General features: G+C 40.1%; 1 protein-coding gene across 1 annotated transcript; it reads left to right on the top strand.

Annotated features, from left to right (window-relative positions):
- The first annotated feature begins 3,607 nt into the window (after nucleotides 1-3,607).
- On the top strand, nucleotides 3,608-17,580 carry LOC124036509 (proline-serine-threonine phosphatase-interacting protein 1-like). Its single transcript, XM_046351189.1, has 16 exons — nucleotides 3,608-4,436; nucleotides 5,968-6,068; nucleotides 6,163-6,237; nucleotides 6,361-6,395; nucleotides 6,510-6,616; nucleotides 7,049-7,111; nucleotides 8,220-8,324; nucleotides 8,803-8,848; nucleotides 10,063-10,142; nucleotides 10,333-10,431; nucleotides 10,626-10,722; nucleotides 11,975-12,062; nucleotides 12,185-12,270; nucleotides 14,406-14,515; nucleotides 14,640-14,790; nucleotides 17,313-17,580. Exons 1-15 carry the CDS (start codon nucleotides 4,407-4,409, stop codon nucleotides 14,769-14,771), a joined length of 1,254 nt encoding a protein of 417 aa, XP_046207145.1. The 5' UTR covers nucleotides 3,608-4,406; the 3' UTR covers nucleotides 14,772-14,790; nucleotides 17,313-17,580.
- The last annotated feature ends 8,335 nt before the right edge of the window (nucleotides 17,581-25,915 follow it).

The following is a 25,915-nucleotide window of genomic DNA, read 5'->3' as shown; positions in this document are numbered from 1 at the left end:
TAACTAGCTAGCCATTTCACATCCGTTACAGTTGCTTGTCTGTAACAGAATGTTAGCTAGCTACTTAACGTTAGTTGGCTACTAATACATTGAACTTGTCAGTATATTAACTATATGCTATCTAACTAACTACCCAATGCTTAGCTAAGTGGTATAGTCATTGTGCGTTGTCAATGTACATTGCTAATGAAGTCGTAAGATGTCTAGCTAGTAATTTGTTAACTATGATAGCAAGAAGTTGCAAAGCAACAGCATCAACAGAAGACAGACGAAGCGCTAGTACATTCAACTGAAAGGATAATGTTTGTTTGCACTATACAAAAATTACCTAATAGTATGTAGAATATACTCATTAATTATGTAGTATAAAGTATGTTAGTATAGGTATTCGGACACAGCTCATGTGTTCAATGTATTTGATACCATTCCGCTCCAGACATTACCACGAGCTAGCAAGAAGTTGAATAGCAACAGCATTAACTTCCGGTAGACAGAAGGCTAGTACACTCAACTGAAAGGACACTGTGCGCTTGGAGTATACTAAAATTACCATATTAGACTCAGCAAAAAAAGAAACGTCCCTTTTCAGGACCCTGTCTTTCAAATATAATTTGTACAAATCCAAATAACTTCACAGGTCTTCATTGTAAAGGGGTTAAACACTGTTTCCCATGCTTGTTCAAAGAACAATAAACAATTAATGAACATACAGACACTAACAACTTACAGACGCTAGGCAATTAAGGTCACAGTTATGAAAACTTAGGACACTATAAAGAGGCCTTTCTACTGACTCTGAAAAACACCTTCAGAAAGATGCCCAGGGTCCCTGCTCATCTACGTGAACATGCTTTAAGCATGCTGCAAGGAGGCATGAGGACTGCAGATGTGGCCAGCGCAATGAATTGCAATGTCCGTACTGTGAGACGCTTAAGACAGCGCTACAGGGAGACAGGATGGACAGCTGATCGAACTCGCAGTGGCAGACCATGTGTAACAACACCTGCACAGGATCGGTACATCTGAACATCACACCTGCGGGACAGGTATAGGATGGCAACAACAACTGCCCTAGTTACACCAGGAACGCACAATCCCTCCATCAGTTCTCAGACTGTTCACAATAGGCTGAGAGAGGCTGGACTGAGGGCTTGTGGGCCTGTTGTAAGGCAGGTCCTCACCAGACATCACCGGCAACAATGTCGCCTATGGGCACAAACCTATCGTCGCTGGACTGGTAAAAGTGCTCTTCACTGACGAGTCGCGGTTTTGTCTCACCAGGAGTGATGGTCGGATTCGCGTTTATCGTCGAAGGAATGAGCGTTACACCGAGCGGGATAGCTTTGGAGGTGGAGGGTCAGTCATGGTCTGGAGCGGTGTGTGACAGCATCATTGGAATGAGCTTGTTGTCATTGTAGGCAATCTCAACGCTGTGTGTTACAGGGAAGACATACTCCTCCCTCATGTGGTACCCTTCCTGCAGTCTCATCCTGACATGACATTCCAGCAAAACAATGCCACAAGCCATACTGCTCGTTTTGTATTTGATATCATTCCGCTCTTGACATTTACCACGAGCCTGTCCTCACCAATTAAGGTGCCACTAGCCTCCTGTGTTTGATATAGCTAGCTACAGTAAGTATCTACTGTATGCATTGTTTTTGCCCCTACTCCCAACTCACTCTCTTCAATGTCCACCACCAGGTGGCGCTAGTCTTCTGTTTTTCATAGTAGTGTAGAATCAGACAACATATTACAGTATATAATCATTCTAAAGCTGTATACCTCTTTAAGCTTACAAAAGATGCAAACATTACTGTAACATTATGCATCTTTCCTTCTTCATAGATGGAATATGCTGTTTTTACCATTGTATTGCTTGTGATGCACTGTGCCTTTGGAAAGAGCTCCCACAATCATGAAGAACATTGTGTCCACCAGCACTGAGCATGACATGCAGTGGTACCCAAACTTTTTTGGTTACTGTACCACCAACTGAATTTTATTCTGCCTAGAGTACCCCTAAAGTACCCCCTCATGTGCATTTTACCAGTAACCCTATGGTCTCGTGAGTTTTCTGAAGTACCTCCTGTGGATTGGACAAATACCCCCAGGGGTCCCAGTACCCCTGGTTGAAAACCACTGTTCTGCTGGGTACTGAGGTTTACATTTTTGAATAATCATCTGAATAATGTTTTCCCCTCTCAGTCATATTCACTATCTCTCCATTTCTAGAACTTGGGTTTTAGGACAGAGATTATTATTTATTTATTTTTGTCCAGCTGAGCATTGGAAAAAAATGATGGATATCATGAAGAAGATTGATACAGATTCTGACAAACATTTAAAATCAGGTTTAAAAAAAAGAAAAGAGAATGTATTGCCCATTAAAATAACATCAAATTGATCAGAAATACAGTGTACACATTTAGTGTTGTAAATGACTTGTAGCTGGACATGGAAGATTTTTTAATGGAATATCTACATAGGCATACAGAGTCCCATTATCAGCAACCATCACTCTTGTGTTCCAATGGCACATTGTGTTAGCTAATCCAAGTTTATCATTTTAAAAGGCTAATTGATCATTAGAAAACCCATTTGCAATTATGTTAGCACAGCTGGAAACTGTTGTCCTGTTAAAGAAGCAATAAAACTGTCCTTTAGACTAGTTGAGAAATCTGGAGCATCAGCATTTGTGGGTTCAATTACAGGCTCAAAATGGCCAGAAACAAAGTACTTTCTCCTGAAACTCGTCAGTTTATTCATGTTCTTATTCCGGGATGCTGGCCTTCTAGGCAGAGTTGCAAAGAAAAAGCCATATCTCAGACTGAACAATAAAAAATAAAAGGAAAAATAACAGAGACACTGGACAGAGGAACTCTGCCTAGAAGGCCAGCATCCTGGAGTCGCCTCTTCACTGTTGACGTTTTGTGAGTACAATTTAATGAAGCTTTCATTTGAGAACTTGTGAGGTGTCTGTTTCTCAAACTGGACACTCGAATGTACTTGTCCTCTTGCTCAGTTGTGCACCGAGGCCTCCCACTCCTCTTTCTATTCTGGTTAGAGCCAGTTTGTGCTGTTCTGTGACGGGAGTAGTACACAGCATTGTACGAGATCTTCAGTTTCTTGGCAATTTCTCATATGGAATAGCCTTCATTTCTCAGAACAAGAATAAACTGACGAGTTTCAGAAGAAAGTTCTTTGTTTCTTCCCATTTTGAGCCTGTAATCGAATACACAAATGCTGATGCTCCAGATACTGAGTGAGTAATATTGATGAAAATGCTGTTCTGGAGCATCATGGGGAAGAGTTCTCAGACTTGTATGATCACCTTAGTTTACCAGTTAGTCTGTAAAATAAAATTATTGTTGACAACATATGGATTGCACATGCTCTACACCTCACAGTACTTATCAATCTTTTCCTTTTTAGCTCCACATTAAAATAAAATAAGCATTTTGACTTTGCTGAGGTGGATGGCCTTAACCTAACCAAGTTTCTCACATTTACATACCCATCTGAAGTGGATCACATGACTGTGAGACATTTCTACACAGAACAAGCTGTTTACGTGTATATTTAGATGAGCAAGGATGCAGAATTTTATGTTTGGTGCGGTTAATATTTTGCTGTTCATTTTTCTTTATTTATTTTGGACTTCACATAGTACACAATCATGCATAAGCCAAAGTTCAGCTAACAGAACACATTCAAGTGTTTGCTGTTGATACATAAGGTGGTTGACAGTGGAATAATTTCTGAAAATGACTTTCTTTGGACCTTTATATTAAAACATTTGTTTAGTTGAGGTTGCTAAGATAATGGTAGACTATTTAGATGAGCAAGGATGCAGAATGAAATGTTTGATGCGGTTAATATTTTGCTGTTCATTTTTCTTTTAGGTTTTTGCCCATGAAAATGTGTTGAGTGAATATGACACAGCGAAAGATGAGCTCATTAGTCTAAGTGAATTTATTGGAGATGTTCGAACTAATGGTAAGCACAGAGGAATGCTGTTTTTTTTCTCAACATACTATGATAGACAGAATGGTTTGTAAATTCTGAGTTCACTTTCCTGCTTTATAATGTCTGTTTATGTACTTTAGAGCAGGATGGGTTGCTGGAATGATAATTTATAGAAAACATTTAGAAAGATGTCTAAAAGCATGTACTTACAGTATCTATCAAATAACAACCAACTTAAATGTTACCTTAGATGCAGGCTGTATGTGGTAGCTGACACCACACCAAAACACTTCCTCATTTGAGTCAAACTAGTGAACCAAGCCCTGTGTTCCAGCTGGGGGTTTCCTGTGCGTACATCTTCACTGGCTTTGACAACCATCAGTGCTTTCTTTACTGAATCCACTCGCAGAGTATATTATATTTGGTCTTTTGCTGAGATGACTTTACAATTCAAAAATGTATTTTGGGTGAGTTACTTTAACATACTGACTAACTACTTTGATGCTCAATCCATATGATCTCTATGTTTAAGATAGGTTAAGGTTATTTTTTAGAAATGCACTGCACAGAGGCAATTTTTTGGTTATTATTTTTTAAATGTAACCTTTATTTAACTAGGCAAGTCAGTTAAGAACAAATTCTTATTTACAATGACGACCTCCCAGGGAACAGTGTGTTAACTACCTTTGTCAAAGGCACATCAACAGATTTTTACCTTGTCAGCTCAGGGATCTAAATCAGCGATCTTTCGGTTACTGGCCCAACGCTCTTAACCACTAGGCGACCTGCCGTTATGTTTTTGTGATGACATAACACCTAAGACATTATACCCGCTTCAGAGGCAGTACTTTACTAAATTAACCATAGTATGTCTCATTGGCTCTCAGATTGTAGTTTACAAATGTGTTTGTTTTATGGCCTCAGCCAATTTCTTGACTAAAACGTCTTTTCAGATGCTATGTTTAAGAAATGTATTAGTAATTATTTTTGTGTAAACTTGCTATTCAGTGTGTGGAATAATAAATGTACTGGTGTATTATATAATTTATCTAAATAACTAGGCCCCATTTTTGTAAAATAGTCGCTGACAAATGTTCTACACAACTTGGTTGTAGCTCATTCTCTTAGCTGGATTGCTCTTTTCAGCGGGTCGGTAAGTGTGATAAGCCTTTCCTGCTGAACTTCCTTTGAAACGAACCCAACCGTGAACAGGCCAGGCTCCCCACTCTTTCTGTTTTCTATCTTCTGACTGTGATGCATTGTCAGAACTACAAAGCCACAGACAACTTCTGGGTTGATTTGCATTACAGGCTCAGTACCATAATCCCCTTCTAACCTTTACAAATGAAAATGAACACATGAAATTCATTCACTTATTGTACATGTTTTCTTATTACTTTGTATGAAATATTTTTGGCATTGAATTATGTTTGATATTGTGTAATACAAATACCAGTATTTGGCATTCTGTATTCTACATCTATTTATTTATTTTGGACTTCACATAGTACACAATCATGCATAAGCCAAAGTTCAGCTAACAGAACACATTCAATTGTTTGCTGTTGATACATAAGGTGGTTGACAGTGGAATCATTTCTGATACTGCTAAGTATGTGATGACCAATTACTGTTTATGGTTGTTTTCCTGTGGTAACTGGGTGGTATGTACTGTAAGGTATGAGTGATACAGTGTGGGCCCAGCAACATCCCCACTGAAGGTGATGTATCATATAACATGTTTATGACTTTCACCTGCACTGGCATTCAGTACTATTATGTACACAGCATCCATGAAATCATTTTGTTTTGCCAAACACCACAAAGCTGGATAAGTGTCAATAAAGGCTGTGGCTGATTAAAGTTGCTTTGATTTTTTGAAAATAGTTGCTTTGTTTCATCTATTTTTTGAAAATGACTTTCTTTGGACCTTTATATTAAAACATATTTGTTTATTTGAGGTTGCTAAGATAATGGTATGATTATGTATGGTTGTAGGGAGTGGATTTCATCAGTAATGTGGGATATGAGGCTCTCATCCAGAGGCTCTGTGAGGGTCGACGGATGTGCAAAGATATGGAGGAGCTCTTGAAGATGAGGTAATTGTTGTCAGCAAAGCGTTTCCTACATTGTGTATGAAATTATATTACGCCACAATTATAAATTAAGAAATATTGTGTTTCCATTGGGTAGGGCATCTGCTGAAGAGAGATATGGCAAAGAGTTGGTGATGATTGCACGCAAGGCAGGGGGACTCTGTGAGATCAAGTGAGTGGCTCTGCTCTCAGGATTCATGGAAACTAAATGCCTTACTTTTTGGTGGATAGAGAGAGAGGTGTGTGTGTGAAATGAATGTATCTGCAAATTCTCACAGTTATCTGCTTTTCACAGCACTTTGAAAGCATCCCTTGACCAACTCAAAGTCCGTAAGTAGAACACAACTTAACTTGTCCACCTGTTAGCTATGCAGTTGCAACATCTGTCAGCGGCACTCTACTTCATCCCAGATTTGTAATGTTGTCAAATCTCATGTTTTGTAGAAATTGAGAACATTGGGAACCTACACATACAACTGTCTGGGGTGTTAAAGGAAGAGGTCAAGAGGATGGAACAGTTCAGGGAGCGACAGAAAGAGCAGAGAAAAAAGGTTTTGGTTTGACCTTTACAGTGTTCACCCACATGAGGAAATTGCACAGGAGTTTTTACTTCTATCTGACAGACAGTGAAGTAATGTGGCTACTATAATCACCCTATAATGTGTCCAGAATCACTGGACGGTTTGAGTTGTCCCACCTAATGTGAATCTCCCCACCTAAACACTGTAGTGAGATGCAGTACATAGATTTCTGTAAGTTAGTATCTCAGGTCATATTCTTGGAACTTTACATGTCTAAAGACAATCTATTGTTAGCTCATAGTGGTGAATATCTACATATGTTGTACAATTAATTCATATACTTTGATATCAAATGTTCATAACCATTTTCTGTTTTCCATGATAAAGGACAGACATCCACTATTTATCTGTATTTGATCAGCAATTTGTGCATCAGTCACAGTATACTTTCCTCTGTCTCAGTTTGAAGGCATCATGGACAAGGTTCAGAAGATAAAGGTGTCTTTACACAAGAAAACAATGGAGGTGAGCACAGTTCCTACCAAAAACCATCTTAATTTCTTTATCTGTATGCTTATTTGTGTGACGTCAAACCCCGAAACTTATAGTTATGTTTGTCTGTGGTAGGTAGGGCTCAATGTGTCAGGGTTATTTTAGCTTTACTTACAAAGAACCTTTGGTTAGTATGGTTCAAGAAAACCTTAAGGTTTTGGTAAATTGGTTATATACACAAAACATATAAGGCACACCACCAAGCGCATACAGATAAAAATGGAAACAAGGAGGGCCATTAAAGTCATATGCATTGTGAGAGAGGGTGGAATAGAAAGACGAGCTGTGGAAAGAGTGTAGAGGTATAACACGCTTCAGTGTAAATGTGAGTGCACAATATGTACTGGAGATACTTTTGTATATACAGTTGAAGTCGGAAGTTCACATACACCTTAGCCAAATACATTTAAACTCAGTTTTTCACAATTTCTGACATTCAATCCTAGTAAAAATAGGTCAGTTAGGATCACCACTTTATTTGAAGAATGTGAAATGTCAGAATAATAGTAGAGAGAATTATTTATTTCAGCTTTTATTTCTTTCATCACATTCCCAGTGGGTCAGAAGTTTACATACACTCAATCAGTATTTGGTAGCATTGCCTTTAAATTGTTTAACTTGGGTCAAACGTTTCAGGAAGTCTTCTACAAGTGTCCCACAATAGTTGGGTGAATTTTGGCCCATTCCTCCTGACAGAGCTGGTGTAACTGAGTCAGGTTTGAAGGCCTCCTTACTCGCAGACTGCGAGCCTTCCCAGAATGGAATGAGATGTTCGATGAGCAGGTGTCCAGATAGGGCATGTAGTGGATGTATGAATTCTGTGGCAAGCCGAGGGAGCGCCTCTGAAACATCGTAACTCTCGGCTTAGCAAATTCGGCTTTGTTTGTTTTATCTTAGTCTCTCTGCTTACACATACATCTCTCGCTCTCAATTGTACTTTGTTCCTCATCTTGCAGCAACTTCCTGTAAAGTTTCAAATAATAATAATAGCTGTCAATATCTAATAATTGGAGGTATGTACATTGTGTAGTATTGTAAACCAGACAACAGGTTCCCTTTCTGTGTGTCCTTTCCCTCCCAGTCTAAGAGAACTTATGACCAGAGGTGCAGAGAGGCGGATGAGGCCGAGCAAGTTGCTGAGAGGATGATCAGTGTAGCTACCACCACACCCAAGCAGGCTGAGAGGGTAAATAAGTTTACTCTTCCCATCCACACTGAACAACACATCTACTTACCTGACAATGGGAACAAGGCTTCGAAATAGACAATTAAGTTGTATGAAATTAGTACTCCCTCTGAGTACTTGTGTAAGATTGACCGACAACTACTGTATGTTCAGTCTGTACATATTTTGAGTTGTTTGAATAATTACAAAGGATGTGTATTGCAAAGGATGTTGGACTTTCATCATAGAGTGAATAGAAACACGCATTCTGCACTGTTGCTGTGTGGGGCATTAAGTAAAACCGTTGTTCATGAAGATTACTGCAACTTTCCTCTTCAACTGAGTGTTGAAATAGAAATTCTGTTCTATCATTTCCTCTTTAAAGACGTACTAAAGGATTTCCAATTATGTAATTGGAAGATCATTTCCATACTCTTTAGTCCTGACATTTATGCAATGGTTTCCTGCCAGTCACAGTAACATTCCTGTTCGTTTGCAGGTGCACAACAAGTCTAAGCAGTGCAGGGAGGCAGCAGCAGAGGCAGGTATGGGATATTAGGCTAATGAGCTCCTATCTTTTCCTATTTAAAAAAAAATCTAAATACTACGAATAAAGGCAGTCTATGACTTGGCTAATTAAAGATCCTCGAAATCAAGATTGCTGAGAAGCCTCAGCATGATTTGACAGCTTGGTTTTGTTTCCCTTTCATCGCCATATTGATGAGATTTAGCAGAAATGAACTGTTGTGCAATGACTTCAGTTCCTATTTCATCAAGTAATCTTGGAATTGGCTTCTAATGTGCAGATGATATTTCGAAAGGCCATAGATATTGTTCCCTCCACTGAACCTTCAAAAATTCTTCCGGCATAGGAGTCATTAAAGGAAACATGCACAACTGACAATCTCTTAGAAAAAAATATATACTATTGGAACCAAGACTTTAACTGTTATTGGCAAAAGATGGAGGGAATGTTGGCACATAACTAACTAAATTACAGTTAACAAAGATGTAGGGTTAATCCAGTATAAATTAATGTTTAGAATTTATTACGTAAGACAAAATTCACAAATTCTATAGCACAACGGCAATCATGTCTTAAATGTAAAACTAACAATGACTCAAAAATCCTTGCCTTCTAGGAATCAAATCAAATGTATTTATTAAGCCCTTCTTACGCCAGCTCAAAGTGCTGTACAGAAACCCAGCCTAAACCCCAAACAGCTAGCAATGCAGGTGTAGAAAGCTATGAAGTCCAAAAGTTTTGGGCGGAGTTATACAGTTGGCAGTCAGAAATATTACAATGTGGTGAAATTACTTTCATTCCGTCTGTCTGCATATTTAAAGACATGGCATATGAGGATGCAGTGAGAAGCCCGATGGGTTGGACGATACTTTTCTTGTCAATCATCTTGAAAAAAACGTGTATACTTAAACTGGAAATCAACCAATCCTCCGTCAACACAATGGAATGGTCAAAATGTTTTATTATCTAAATGTTGAAAGTGTGTGGGTGACCGAGAGAAACAAAATGGTGCAGTTTTCGGCCATGTGGCGGAGAGTGATGCGGGCGCTGGAGATGGAGAGCGTGAGGGAGCAGGTGGGTCTGGGCAGGTGTGATGTCGTTGATGTTTGTGTGTCTCTGTATACTGTTGTTTGTATGTGTATGTTTTGTAATATAAAATATGAATAAAAGGTGAGATGAGAGAAACATAAAGGACTGTGTATTATCTGAGTACCACCTTTTCTTTGTTTGCAGAAAAACAATACATGTCAAATATTGATCAGCTAGACAAGATTCGTCAAGAATGGGAAACTACACACGAGAGTACTTGTGAGGTACATTAAGCCATATTCTGATGTTAGTCCTAGAAAAGAATTCAAGTTGGATTGAACAGTACGATGAGACAAACATTTCTGAAATTACGTAAATATTTCCTATCAGACTAGCTGCTGGTTCACAGATTGTTGTAAAAAGGGGATGTCCATCCAATACAGATGAATCATACAATGGAAATTTGGTTTGCAGATCTTTCAGCAGCAGGAGGGAGATCGTATCAACATCCTGAGGAATGCCATCTGGGTCCACTGTAACCAATTCTCAATGCAATGTGTCAAAGATGATGAGGTTGGTGAAGTTTGTCTTCCCTTACCATGTTGTACTGTAATCCAGTATATAAGACAATATACAGAATTTGTATGGACTGTACCATATAGTAGCTTAAATAACTACTAGATTATAACTGGGCTGTAGAGCTGATTAGTAATTAACAAAGAAAACCAATTTAATGTGTTTAAGCAGTGCCCAAAATATACTTTCAGTGTTATGAAGAAGTGAGGAAAACTCTAGAACTGTGTGACATCACCGCAGACAATGACTGCTTTGTTGAGATGAAAAGCACTGGCTCAAGTCCACCAGGTAAGTACAGTACACCACTTGTCCAGTTTCCTGGTTTGTGTACATGAATATGTTCCAGGTCTGAACATTTCAATATTATCTCTGAACTTTTTAAATGTCAACTTATTCAAATATTGATGAGAATAGAGTGTGTATTCAGACACCTTGGATTCTTCACATTTTCTTTTGTTACAATGTGAAATTGAAATTGATTTTCTTTTAATTAAATTGTCAACAATCTACACAAAATACGCTGTAATGTGGAAGAATAGAAGAATAAAGTGGAATAATAAAAAAAAATATAAAAATATATATATATATATGTAATACTAATGAATATATAACTAAAATATAGTCGTTGCATAAGTATTCAGCTCCCTGAGTCAATACACGTTATATACACCTTTGGCATCGATTACAGTTGTGAGGCTTGTTGGATAAGTCTATAAGAGTTTTGCACACCTGGATTGTGCAATATTTGCCCATTATTCTTTTCAAAATTCTTCAAGCTCTGTCAAGATGTTGGGGATCATGGCTATAGAGCAATTTTCAAAACTTGCCATATATTTTCAAGTAGATAAATTGGCCACTCAGGAACATTCACTGTCTTCTTTGTAAGCAACTCCAGTGTAGATTTGGCCTTGTGTTGTAGGTTATTGGCCTGCTGAAAGGGGAATTCCTCTTCCAGTCTCTGGTATGAAGCAGGTTTTCCTCTAGGATTTTGTCTGTGCTTAACTGTGGGCAAGCGAGTTGATATAAGACAGGTAAATTGCCAAACCTGGAGTTAGAGCTGGAAAATGCCAGTGTGCCAGTTTTTACATGACAAAATTGCAAACTTACATGCGTTTGACACTCGTGTCGCCTTAACGCGATCTGAAAATAGATCCCCATGTAACTTATTTTGTGATCTGCTGAGCCAAATGTGAAATTCTGAACTCATTTAGGCGTGCCTAAATAAAGGGGCTGAATACTTATGCAATGACTATTTTAGTCATGAATTTTTTATTTTCAAATATATAAAAAGACCGTTTTGTGTAGATTGTTGACAAAAAAGTACAATTAAATCCATTTTAATCCCACTTTGTAACGCAATCAAATGTGAAGAAATCCAAGGGGTCTGAATACTTTTGCAAGGCACTGTATGTGGCCACATGGAGAAATAATGTGTTCCCCCTGTGTTTACACTTTGCAGTACACCCACCTTTCTGTGATACCCATATTACTTAGGCCTTTGGTGAGTTTGCTTTGCTGAATGCCTGTGGTTTCTTCCCAGCTCCCATTGTGTTTGAGAACTATTATGAGAGAGAGCCCTCGACAGACAGCAATGGCAGTGCCTGCTTTGTAGGAGGAGTTATGAAGAGGTTAGAGACATTTTTTTTTATGATGTTGTTGCACTACAAGAATGCATATTTGAAATAATGTAACCAGCAAAACAACATCTTTACAATGTGAAACAAAACAAGTTCTGTTGAATTACTTTTAGGTTTTCAAACCTTCTGCAAGGGAACTCATCGACTGGCTCTAAAACAAACGTCAATGACAGTTCACAGCCACTAGCACCACCTACTGGTATGTATGCTGCTAAAATTACTGTAACAACACTGAACAAAAATATAAATGTAACATGTGAAATGTTGGTCCCATGTTTCATGAGCTGAAATAAAAGATCCCAGAAATGTTCCATACGCACAAAAAGCTTATTTCACTTTACTTCGCACAAATTTGTTTACATCCCTGTCAGTGAGCATTTCTCCTTTGCCAAGATAATCCATACACTTGACAGGTGCGGCATATCAAAAAGCTGATTAAACAGCATGATCATTACACAGGTGCACCTTGTGCTGGGTAAAATAAAAGGTCAACTTTATATTGTGCCGTTTTGTCACACAACACAATGCCATAGATGTCTATAGTTTTGAGGGAGTGTGCAATTGGCATGCTGACTGCAGGAATGTCCACCAGAGCTGTTCCCGGAAAGTTTAATGTTAATTTCTCTACCATAAGCCATCTCCAACGATGTTTTGGAGAATTTGGCACGCAACCGGCATCACAACTGCAGACCATGTGTAACCACGCCAACCCAGGACCTACACATCTGGCTTCTTCAACTGCGGGATCGTCTGAGACCAGCCACTCAGACAGCTGATGAAACTGTGGGTTAGCACAACCGAAGAATTTCTGCACAAACTGTCAGAAACCATCTCAGGGAAGCTTATCTGCGTGCTCGTCGTCCTCACCAGGGCCTTGACTTAACTGCAGTTCGGTATCGTAACCGACTTCAGTGGACAAATGCTCACCTTCGATGGCCACTGGCACGCTGGATAATTGTGCTCTTCACGGATGAATCACGGTTTCAACTGTACCGGGCAGATGGCAGACAACGTGTATGGCGTCGTATGGACGAGCAGTTTGCTGATGTCAACGTTGTGAACAGAGTGCCCTATGGTGTCCATGTGGTCATGGTATGGGCAGGCTTAAGCTACGGACAACGAACACAATTGCATTTTATCAATGGCAATTTGAATGCAGAGATATACCGGACAAGATCCTGAGGTATATTGTCGTGCCATTCATCCGCTGCCATCACCTCATGTTTCAGATCTGTACACAATTCCTGGAAGCTGAAAATATCCCAGTTCATGGCTTGCATACTCACCAATCATGTCACCCATTGAGCAAGTTTGGGATGCTCTGGATCAACATGTACGGCAGTGTGTTCCAATTCCGCCAATATCCAGCAACTTCGCACAGCCATTGAAGAGGAGTGGGACAAGGCCCCAGGCCACAATCAACAGCCTAATCAACTCTATGCGAAGGAGTAGTGTTGCGCTGCATGAGGCAAATGGTGTTCACACCAGATACTGACTGGTTTTCTAATCCACGCCCTTACCATTTTTTTTTAAGGCATATGTGACCAACAGATGCATATCTGTATTCCCAGTAATGTGAAATCCATAAGGTAGGGCCTAATGAATCTATTTCAATGGACTGATTTCATTATATGAACTGTAACTCAGTAAAATCTTTGACATTGTTGCATGTTGTTATGTTTATATTTTTGTTCAGTGTAAATACAGTAATTGTGGTACTTTTCATTTTGTGTAGGACTGTCAATAGAAACCATTTTGTGGACAGGATCAGGGATATAATGTTTTTCCACTCTCATTACATTGTTACTTATCAGGTAAAAACAAAGACGAAGATGATTGTGATGTATGTTTTTTTCTATGTTCCCTCTTAACAATGCATTGTGTTTATCTAAAAGGGGAAAGTCTTGTTCCACTCATAATTTGGAAACAGTAGTAGCCCATAACTTTATCATGCAGGTTTTCAATCTATTTACTTGACAACCAGGGGGCACAAACATCCATCTGATTGCAGGTCAACTGTCCCTTACCCTAACGTAGCAGGCCTAGAATGACGCCTGAGCGGAGTTCCCACTTCTGTTTTTCAGGGGAAACGGAGGTTAGGTTAAAAATACCATATCCCTGAAAAACAGAAATGTCGTCTTTCTGCCACCGCCGCTAAGGGTGACTGTCCCTTCGCATAAAAGTATCTGTTTCAGCAATATTAAGCAGGGTCTGACACGACATCACATGGGCTTACTCTTTTAGTTCAGTTAATAGAGGTAGTAATGAGGTTTCAAACTGCCAGTGGCTTGACCAAAAAAATGATTAATCTGCTTGCCTCTGTGTAATCCTTAGCCAACACATCAGATGGAGTGTACGCCTCCATTCCTGGATTTCAGCAAGTGCAGCCAACCATCTCAGAGAGCAGAGAGGAGTACCAGGCTATGTATGACTATGCTGCTCAGGTCAGAATACTCTGACACTCTATATGCTGCATTCAACATATAGGCCAACACTAAGAATGAGTGGATTCACGTCTATGTAACATTTGAACCACAACTTGCCTAACCCGGCCTTGTCCATTTCTAGGGTGAGGACGAGCTGTCCATGTTTGCAGGGGAGACGGTTGTGGTCATTGAACAAGATATGGATGGCTGGTGGACTGTGGAGAGAAACGGCATTTCAGGACTGGTCCCTGGGTCCTATCTGGCCAAAGAATGAACTATCCTTGGCACAAGTAGTAAGGCTATATATAGGGCACATAGCACACCCCCACCCCACATGTCTTAGTTTGACCATTTTCTCTAAGCCTTACAGGGCTGATAATGTTAGCTCAGTCTTGGCTATATGCGTTGTTGAGTGACGTCACTGACCTGAGACCATGGTTTTATCTAATGATGGAGATTATTCACTTATGTATTGTCAAGATGGAAAGACGTGCACTTATCTGTTTTACTTTCCTTTCGAGTCTACAAGCACAACGGTTTGTGAGTTGTTACACAAAGAGTACATTTTGCTTCCCTATGATATAGAAATTGTAGAAATTGAGCAAGAATATAGAACTTTAAAAGCCTCCCAGCAAACAATTATAGAGAGAGGATGTTTTTGTAATGTTACCCGTAATGTTCCCCTAATGTTTGTGTCCAGTTTTCCGTTAGTTATGGGAACATTCTATCTATGTTGGCATAAACCTTCAGAGAACCTTTTTAGCATGTTTTGGCGTTAGTTATAACATTCCCTTATAGTCAAACAGAATATACCCAGAACCTGGTTGCCACATTCTAAAAATATACAATGGTAATGTTCTAGACACGTTTCATGAGAACGTTGCAAGAACATTCATGTGTCCAGTTTTCTGTGGGTTAGGAGAATATTCCATCAACGTCCCACCAAACATACACACAACATGGTTCCCATGTTCTCAGAACATAAGATATTAATGTTCTAGATACGTTTCATGGGAATGTTGCAAGAATAATTGTGTATCAACTCACTGCCTTCCTGAAGACAAACAATGTGTAAGAAACGCACTCGTGAAGGTGGTAAATTACCTTTTAATGGCATCAGGCCAAAGCTCCCCATCTGTCCTAGTGCTCCTAAACCTTAGTGCTGCTTTTGATACCATCGATCACCACAGTCTTTTGGAGAGATTGGAAATCCAAATTGGTCTACATGGACAAGTTCTGGCCTGGTTTATATCTTATCTGTCGGAAAGATATCCGTTTGTCTCTGTGGATGGTTTGTCTTCTGAGAAATCAACTGTAAATTTCGGTGTTCCTCAAGGTTCCGTTTTAGGACCACTATTGTTTTCACTATATATTTTATCTCTTGGTGATGTCATTCGGAAACATAATGTTAACTTTCACTGCTATGCTGACGATACTCAGCTGTACATTTCGATGAAACATGGTGAAGCCCCAAAATTGCCCTCCCCGGAAGCATGTGTTTCAGGCATAAAGAAGTGGATGGCGGCAAATTGTTTACTTTTAAACTCTGACAAAACAGAGATGTTAGTTCTAGGTCCCAAGAAACAAAGAGATCTTCTGTTGGATCTGACAATTAATCTTGATGGTTGTACAGTCTTCTCAAATAAAACCTTGGCGTTACTATGTACCCTGATCTCTCTTTTGACGAACTAATCAAGCATATTTCAAGGACAGCTTTTTTCCATCTTTGTAACGTTGCAAAAATCAGAAATGCAGAAAAATTCATCTATGCTTTTGTCACTTCTAGATTAGACTACTGTAATGCTCTACTTTATGGCTACCCAGATAAAGCACTAAATAAACTTCAGTTAGTGCTAAATACGCCTGCTAGAATCTTGATTAGAACCAAAAATTGTATCATATTAATCCAGTGCTAGCCTCTCTACACTGGCTTTCTGTTAAGGCTAGGGCTGATTTTAAGGTTTTACTGCTAACCTACAAAGCATAAGATGGGCTTGCTCCTACCTATCTTTCCGATTTGGTCCTGCCGTACATACCTACAGGTACGCTACGGTCACAAGACGCAGGCCTCCTTACTGTCCCTTGAATTTCTAAGCAAACTGCTGGAGGCAGGGCTTTCTCCTACAGAGCTACATTTTTATGGAATGGTCTGTCTACCCATGTGAGAGACGCAGACTCCGTCTCGACCTTTAAGTCTTTATTGAAGACTCATCTCTTCAGTGGGTTCTATGATTAAGTGTAGTCTGGCCCAGGGGTGTGAAGGTGAGCGGAAAGGCCCTGGAGTGACGAACCGCCCTTGCTGTCTCTGCCTGACCGGTTCCCCTCTCTCCACTGGGATTCTCTGCCTCTAAACATATTCCGGGGGCTGAGTCACTGGCTTACTGGTGCTCTTCCATGCCGTCCCTGGGAGGGGTGCATCACTTGAGTGGGTTGAGTCACTGACGTGATCTTCCTGTCCGGGTTGGCGCCCCCATCGGGTTTGTGCCGTGGGGAAGGTCTTCGTGGGCTGTACTTGGCCTTATCTCAGGGCAGTAGGTTGATGGTTGAAGATATCCCTCTAGTGGTGTGGGGGCTGTGCCTTGGCAAAGTGGGTGGGGTTATATCCTGCCTGTTAGGCCCTGTCCAGGGGTATCGTCGGACAGGACCACATTGTCTCCCGACCCCTCCTGTCTCAGCCTCCAGTATTTATGCTGCAATAGTTTATGTATCGGGGGGCTAGGGTCAGTCTGTTATATCTGGAGCATTTCTCATGTCTTATCCGGTGTCCTGTGTGAATTTAAGTATGCTCCCTCTAATTCTCTCTCTCTTCTCTCAGAGGACCTGAGCCCTAGGACCATGCCTCAGGACTACCTGGCCTGATGACTCCTTGCTGTCCCCAGTCCACCCTGTCATGCTGCTGCTCCAGTTTCAACTGTTCTGCCTGCGGCTATGGAACCCAGACCTGTTCACTGCACGAGCTACCTTGTCCCGGACCTGCTGTTTTGGACTCTCTCTCTACTGCACCTGCTGTCTCTAACTCTGAATGATCGGCTATGAAAAGCCAACTGACATTTACTCCTAAGGTGCTGACCTGTTGCACTCTCGACAACCACTGTGATTATTATTATCCGACTCTGCTGGTCATCTATGAACATCTTGGCCATGTTCTGTTATAATCTCCACCTGGCACAGCCAGAAGAGGACTGGCCACCCCTCAGAGCCTGGTTCCTCTCTAGGTTTCTTCCTAGGTTCTGGCCTTTCTAGGGAGTTTTTACTAGCCATCGTGCTTCTACATCTGCATTACTTGCTGTTTGGGGTTTTAGGCTGGGTTTCTGTACAGCACTTTGTGACATTGGCTGATGTAAAAAGGACTTTCTAAATCAATTTGATTGATTGAATGTTCTTACAACATTCCCATGAAGCTTGTCTAGAACATATCTTAAATTCTGAGAACATGGTAACCACATTCTGGGTAAGTTCACATACGGGAACATTCCTATGAAAACATTAGTTAATGGTCTGCTGAGACTCTTAAGGGAATGTTCTCCAAAGTTGTGGGAACGTTTTTTGTTAGCTGGGCTGTTACATTAAATGAAGTGCCCCTCTGCGGTGAGGTCGCCAATGTGATAAGGGAGCATAAGCCAATTTGGTTTCAACAGTGTGTTGTTATTCTCTTTGAGATTTTGTTTTTGAAATTTGTATTAAGAATAATGGTAGTAGTAATAATTTGTCATACAGTAAATAGTTTGTCCTCTCTCTCTGTGTTATGGTGAATGTGACCATAGATGGTTTCTAAATGCATGGAAGGGTTAATTTGACCGAGAACAGTGTGAGCCTCACCCCCTCTAACCTGCTGAATTAATGGCGACAATGGCATTAACTATGGCCCTGTCCTTCACCACTTCTACCTGAGTCCGAGCCAGCAACCTGTACACAGCATCTAGTCGAAGCTATCAACTGCCTTTTCTCTCAGGAGGGCAGCATGAGTCCACGTGGAGTGTGTATGGAGAGATCCCGTCCAAACTTCTCTCCTGCTGCTGGTGTACTAGTTGGAAAATGGACAGGACTTAATGCACCGTAAAGGATGGTGGTGGCGGCTAAAGGTGAGAGATTTGTCTGCTTGGGAAAAATCGGATTATTCCCAGATATTGGAATCGGGACATTATCAAGGGCCATCCACTTTGAACATGTGCCATTGAGAAGACAAACTGAAACACTATTTGAAGGAGAAAATGAAGAAACACCAGAAGAATGAGTGCCGGGAAGGATGGGGGTGGTCAAGTGTGCCTGTAATTGATTTATACTTGTCCAAAAAGTTTTATTTGGGGTATCAGGTTGATTCTGGAGGTCTGCACACTGCAAAATGTATAGTAATTTATACAAAAAATGTATTGAGATACTGACTTGTCATTAACACAGGGACAAATGGGGGCCGTGATGAGAAAATGTAATGCTAGAAATATAAGATGAATATAATGTATGTCAATGTTAGTAGTACATGCTGTATATTTATTTCCCTGTCTGTAAATGTACATTCTGCCAGTGTGTACTAAGTTGAGGGTCTTAAATTCAAGTGATAGACTCAACGCGACGCAGTAGGGACTGTTATTTTAAATTTGGTTTGGATAATTTATCAATAGTTCTAGTCACTCTCTTAGGAACATGAAGGAAGAAGACAAAGTCAGTCCAGAATCCATAAATTAAATTGTGTAATCAAGCATATGTGTAACTGTATGAAATGAAGGTCTTAAGTTAAAATATTCTACTGCAATGGTTTTACAAGTAAGGGGTATGGAATAAGGATCAGTTACTAGTTGGAGTGTACAACCCAGAATGAAGGGTTTGAAAGTGTCTGTGGTTTTTATGCTTTAATTTTGTTTACTTATAATGATGTATTTTGATATTTTAAGCAATAACCAAATGAATAAAATGTAATAATAATTATCAGAGAGTGATAAGAGGGGAGTATACAGAATGTTTTTTTGTCTGAAGCGATAGCCTTTAATTGTACATCTTGTCTCATACAATCATTGGTTCCTATAGGTGCTGGTTAGAGATATGAGGGGGAGATGGTCCCCCTCTTCAGACTTTCTGTCAGAACGCCCAGAATATGTTCTATAAATGTAGGTAGGAGACGGTGCCAGTCACATGCAGGAACCAACCCTATGAACCATGCCTATGTAGGTTTTTTTGTATAGCCGTATATAAGAGAACTAATAGGACTGCCCCGGCAGAGCTCCTGACAGATGTGTACTATGGTGCATTAAGTTTGTTGGAACCTCTCCAACTTGCTGATAATAAAGAATGATTCATTTGAGTTTGACTATAACTCCCTGGTGGTAATTTCCACGACAAGATTTGAACCAGTAAAATGTAACTAAACATAATCTATATATATAAAAATAAAGTGTAATCTATGTAATCCTCAAAAGTAATTATTTATCATAAGAGGGACATAAACAATAACTTGTAATTCTGCATACTCCAAAAAAGGTTTAAATCTCACATTTCTGGTAAAAATAATTATAAATTGCTAAGGTGTAGACAGTTTTGAGGACACAAACTCAAGTACACAGTACAAATATGATAAAAATATGAAAACATGAAATATTCTTCAACAAAACTGTATGAATACAGCTTGAAATGACTTTTATGCTTTCTAAATATAGTATAATCAAATAATAAAATGACTAAGATTTCACCTTATAACTGTAAAATACATATCGGTATGTTTAGTGTTTGAGAAAATATGCATATTTTCTGAAAGTTATTTTCTTGATCAAAATGTCTGCCCCCACCACTGTGAACATTACACATCTATTCATTATTTTACATTACTTTGATCAAGTTGGCTTTTAATCAATCTGTGAATGCACTAGAGCAGGGATGGTCGCCCTTTTAATGGCCCTCGGATCAATATCTCAAAAACAAGATATATACCCAGTGGGGCAAAAAAAGTATTTAGTCAGCCACCGATTGTGCAAGTTCTCCCACTAAAAAAAGATGAGAGAGGCCTGTAATTTTCATCATAGATACACTTCAACTATGACAGACAAAATGAGAAAAATGAATCCAGAAAATCACATTGTAGGATTTTTTTATGAATTTATTTGCAAATTATGGTGGAAAATAAGTATTTGGTCAATAACAAAAGTGTATCTCAATACTTTGTTATATACCCTTTGTTGGCAATGACAGAGGTCAAACGTTTTCTGTAAGTCTTCACACACTGTTGCTGGTATTTTGGCCCATTCCTCCATGCAGATCTCCTCTAGAGCAGTGATGTTTTGGGGCTGTTGCTGGGCAACACGGACTTTAAACTCCCTCCAAAGATTTTCTATGGGGTTAAGATCTGGAGACTGGCTAGGCCACTCCAGGACCTTGAAATGCTTCTTACGAAGCAACTCCTTCGTTGCCCGGGCGGTGTGTTTGGGATCATTGTCATGCTGAAAGACCCAGCCATGTTTCATCTTCAATGCCCTTGCTGATGGAAGGAGGTTTTCACTCAAAATCTCACGATACATGGCCCCATTCATTCTTTCCTCTACACGGATCAGTCGTCCTGGTCTCTTTGCAGAAAAACAGACCCAAAGCATGATGTTTCCACCCCCATGCTTCACAGTAGGTATGGTGTCCTTTGGATGCAACTCAGCATTCTTTGTCCTCCAAACACAACGAGTTGAGTTTTTACCAAAAAGTTATATTTTGGTTTCATCTGACCATATGACATTCTCCCAATCTTCTTCTGGATCATCCAAATGCTCGCTAGCAAACTTCAGACGGGCCTGGACATGTACTGGCTTAAGCAGGGCGACACGTCTGTGGGGGATCTTTGCTGGTGACACTGTATGTGATTTATTAAGAATTCAAGGCACACTTAACCAGCATGGCTACCATAGTATTCTGCAGCGATACGCCATCCCATCTGATTTGCGCTTAGTGGGACTATAATTTATTTTTCAACAGGACAATGACCCAACACACCTCCAGGCTGTTCAAGGACTATTTGACCAAGAAGGAGAGTGATGGAGTGCTGCATCAGATGACATGGCCTCCACAATCACCCGACCTCAACCCATTTGAGATGGTTTGGGATGAGTTGGACTGCAGAGTGAAGGAAAAGCAGCCAACAAGTGCTCAGCATATGTTGGAACTCCTTCAAGACTATTGGAAAAGCATTCCAGGTGAAACTGTTTAGAGAATGCCAAGTGTGTTCAAAGCTGTCATCAAGGCAAAGGGTGGCTACTTTGAAGAATCTAAAATATATTTTGATTTGTTAACAGTTTTTTGGTTACTACATGATTCCATGTGTGTTATTTCATAGTTTGATGTATTCACTATTATTCTGCAATGTAGTCACTCAATTAGCCCATGTCGGCTAAACATTTTTAGATTGGTAAATTAGTTCAGCAGCTAGCTATCTAAACCTGTAGTAGCCCTAATCATGGTCGAATTACCGACCGAGGCTCCCACATTGATTTTGTCAGTCACTCTCAAACAGATATCATATTAAAAACTGCCTCTTGCAGCAAACGTGCCTTAAAATGGCAACATTTTCTCTACGGCCCATGGTAAAATGTGCAGAATTGCAACAACAACAAAAAAATGGTCTCTCCGCTGTCAAGAGGGGGGTCACTAAAATGTTTTGCGGCCCCTCATGAGTTCAGATTTTTTGTGGCCCCCACCCCCATCAAAGTTGCCCAACCCTGTGCTGCTATAGAGTGACAAAACCACCCTCTCCTGATGCTCTACCGACACATTTTCTAATCCCAGAGGAGCAACATTGTGAGACTTCCAAGAACGCTTGTGAAACAGACCAGGCCGGGTTTAGGGGTTTGAGTGAATATTCTTCCTTAGTTGTTAATTTTCTCGAAATCTAAAGGCACAACCTAGATTCGAGCCAATGTCTTAAGTAGTTGAACCTTGTGAAAGTGACCAACTGATAGGTTTTCATTTTCGTCAAAAAATACTTTATATTGAAGGAGTGCATTTGAGTTGATGGCCTACACATGCGCAGTTGGGCATGAGACGCCAGTTAGACCCGATGATATGTTTCTACGCATGAGCTTAGCTTGGCCAATGTCAACATGACATCACCTACAAGTGTGATCAGGGATTTCTATTGGAGAAGCAGCCTTAGCCCGTCTACTGTACTGCCTTTGCTACAGATGTAAGGATTGCCGGCATGTGCTTTTGCTCAGAAATATATGACTTTAGTAAGTTCAATACAACTGGGAACTCTGGAAAAAAACAAGCTCCAACAGGGAAAAATAGTTTTGAACACTCGGAATTCCAAGTCGGAAACTCAAGCATCTTTCTAGAGCTCAGACTTTCCGACCTGAAGATCACCGACATCATGATTTGACCTTTTTTTTCTTCGAGTTCCAAGTTGTCTTTAAAGCCCCATTAGTCAGTGGCTGTAACATAGGGTTCAGCCAGGAGTTGGACAGTCGGAAGATCAAATGAAATGGTAGGAGGGTCCTCCCAGCTTCAAGTGGTGTCAGATCCTACTCCACAGTTGGAGTTTACTCGACACAGACATTAAAGATATACTCCTGTGTCCGTGAGAATCAGGGCTACCGCTCAATGCAAGCCATTTCGATCTACAGTGGCCACATGCATTTATAAGCTAAAATGACATTTGAAACTGGTACCAGAACCATGCAGGTCACCTAAACAGTGGACTTTACATCTGAGGTTTTAACCCACTTAACCCCACAATTTCACCATCATTGTTAAAGACCTAGTTATTTTGTTGCTTTGACAGTCATTTCTGAAGATGATTATTTATTTAATGTGATTTGTCCCTGATTTTAAGGTCAACCCTGTTACGTGAACTGAGCTTTCATTTAAAATGGACCATGAAACTATTGCCTTTTAAAATATTTGACATTGAAACAAACAAACATAAACTCAGCAAAAAAAGAAACATCCTCTCACTGTCAAATGCGTTTATTTACAGCAAACTTAACATGTAAATATTGGTATGAACAAAACAAGATTCAACAACTGAGACATAAATTGAACAAGTTCCACAGATATTTGAATAATATCAATTGAATAATGTGTCCCTGAACAAAGGGGGGGTCAAAATCAAAAGTAACAGTCTGTATCTGGTGTGGCCACTAGCTGCATTAAGTACTGCAGTGCATATCCTCCTCGTGCACTGCACCAGATTTGCCAGTTCTTGCCACATTCTTCCACCAAGGCACCTGCAAGTTCCCAGATATTTCCGATCCAACAGGTCCCAGACGTGCTCAATGGGATTGAGATCCGGGCTCTTCGCTGGCCATGGCAGAACACTGACATTCCTGTCTTGCAGGAAATCACACACAGAACAAGCAATATGGCTGGTGGCATTGTCATGCTGGGGGGTCATGTCAGGATGAGCCTGCAGGAAGGGTACCACGAGGGAGGATGATGTCTTCCCTGTAACACACAATGTTGAGATTGCCTGCAATGACAAGCTCAGTCCGATGATGCTGTGACACAACACCCCAGACCATGAAGGACCCTCCACCTCCAAATCGATCCCGCTCCAGAGAACAGGCCTCGGTGTGACGCTCATTCCTTCGACGATAAACGCAAATCCGACCATCACCCCTGGTGAGACAAAACTGTGACTCGTCAGTGAAGAGCACTTTTTGCCAGTCCTGTCTGGTCCAGCAACGATGGGTTTGTGCCCATAGGTGACATTGTTGCCTGTGATGTCTGTTGAGGACATGCCTTACAACAGACCTACAAGCCCTCAGTCCAGCCTCTCTCAGCCTATTGCAGACAGTCTGAGTACTGATGGAGGGAATGTGCGTTCCTGGTGTAACTCGGGCAGTTGTTGCCACCATCCTGTTCCTGTCCCACAGGTGTGATGTTCGGATGTACCGATCCTGTGCAGGTGTTGTTACACATGGTCTGCCACTGCGAGGACGATCAGCTGTCCATCCTGTCTCCCTGTAGCGCTGTTTTAGGCGTCTCACAGTACGGACAATGCAATTTATTACCCTGGCCACATCTGCAGTTTTCATAACTGTGACCTTAATTAATTGCCTACCGTCAGTAATCTGTTAGTGTCATAATGACCGTTCCTCAGGTGCATGTACATTAATTGTTTATGGTTCATTGAACACGCATGGGAAATAGTGTTTAAACCCTTTAGAATGAAGATCTGTGAAGTTATTTGCATTTTTACAAATTATCTTTGAAAGACAGGGTCCTGAAAAAGGAGTGTTTCTGTTTTTGCTGAGTTTACAATAGTCAAAACATAGTGTAAAAGCAGGTGAGCAGTTTCTATTTTTTGACATTTTCTGGTAAAAACTGAGCATGTCAAGCATAACACGTCAACCCCGTTACCCCTAGATAGGCTAGGAATGTTTTAATAATTAGGAATGTTTTAATAATTAAAAATGTTTTGGAAGCTTCAATTGCCCCTCATTGCTGCACACAACAAGCTTCAATTCCACATGTCACAATGGGATTTATGGCTGATTTAAAGATGCACTATGCAGAAATGGCTCTGCCAATTCTTGGTTGCTCAAATTCTAATTCAGTTAGCCCAATTTCAGTATTTGTGACAAAACAAGCAAGTATAGTGTAAAGAATCGTTGTACCATCTAAACTGCTATGAAATATATTTTCAATAATCAAAAATGTGTATTTTCAGCTGTTTGAAGCTGGTATACAAAAATGAAAGTAAATAAATGCAAAAACAAAATGTAAGATTGGGAAGCATAGAACAGCACAGATAGAACATATCTGTTTCTTAGACTTGCTTTCAATAAAGAATGACAGATCTATAACTCACATTTCTTTGCGAATCTGGTCAGGTCCCTAAAAAAAGTTACATATTGCAGCTTTAAGATGAAAACCTCAACACTATTACGGTCAACCCAGTTACTTAATGACACTTCATGGGCACTTACAATATGTTATTATTTGTGAAGTGAAACATGTGCTTTTATGGCAGAATGTGAAATGAATAGTTGACCACATTAGACTACACAAAATGTACTCTATTTGAGGAACGACCCGTGTGTTTAGGAATCATACTGTAGCGAGGACAGCTGCAAAGTGCACTCGCACACTGTAGTCACAGAGCTATTTATATTCTTTAGTATTGAATATTACTTGTGTGTTTGAGCAATTAAGTGGGATATACTGTCCACATGCTAGAATTGGCAGGAAAATACAATGGCTTACAATGGCTTAGATGGATTTAGGGTGATACTTCTAATCCCCATGTATTTATGAAGGACTCTAGCTTTGAAAGTGTTTATATAAAATATTTCTTACCAGCTATATTGCATAAAGTGGACAAGCAAATGAGGTTGTCAGTTCTTTGCATAGGTCAGCCAGGCTGTTTGACTCCATTTTCAGTAATACAAATACAAAATGTAAAATTTTACAGGCTTCATTGCAAGTAAATCCAATACTTATTTGGAAACC

Source organism: Oncorhynchus gorbuscha, linkage group LG01 (assembly GCF_021184085.1).
Source record: "Oncorhynchus gorbuscha isolate QuinsamMale2020 ecotype Even-year linkage group LG01, OgorEven_v1.0, whole genome shotgun sequence".
NCBI classification, from domain to species: domain Eukaryota; kingdom Metazoa; phylum Chordata; class Actinopteri; order Salmoniformes; family Salmonidae; genus Oncorhynchus; species Oncorhynchus gorbuscha.
This window is presented reverse-complemented; position numbering and strand designations above follow the sequence as displayed.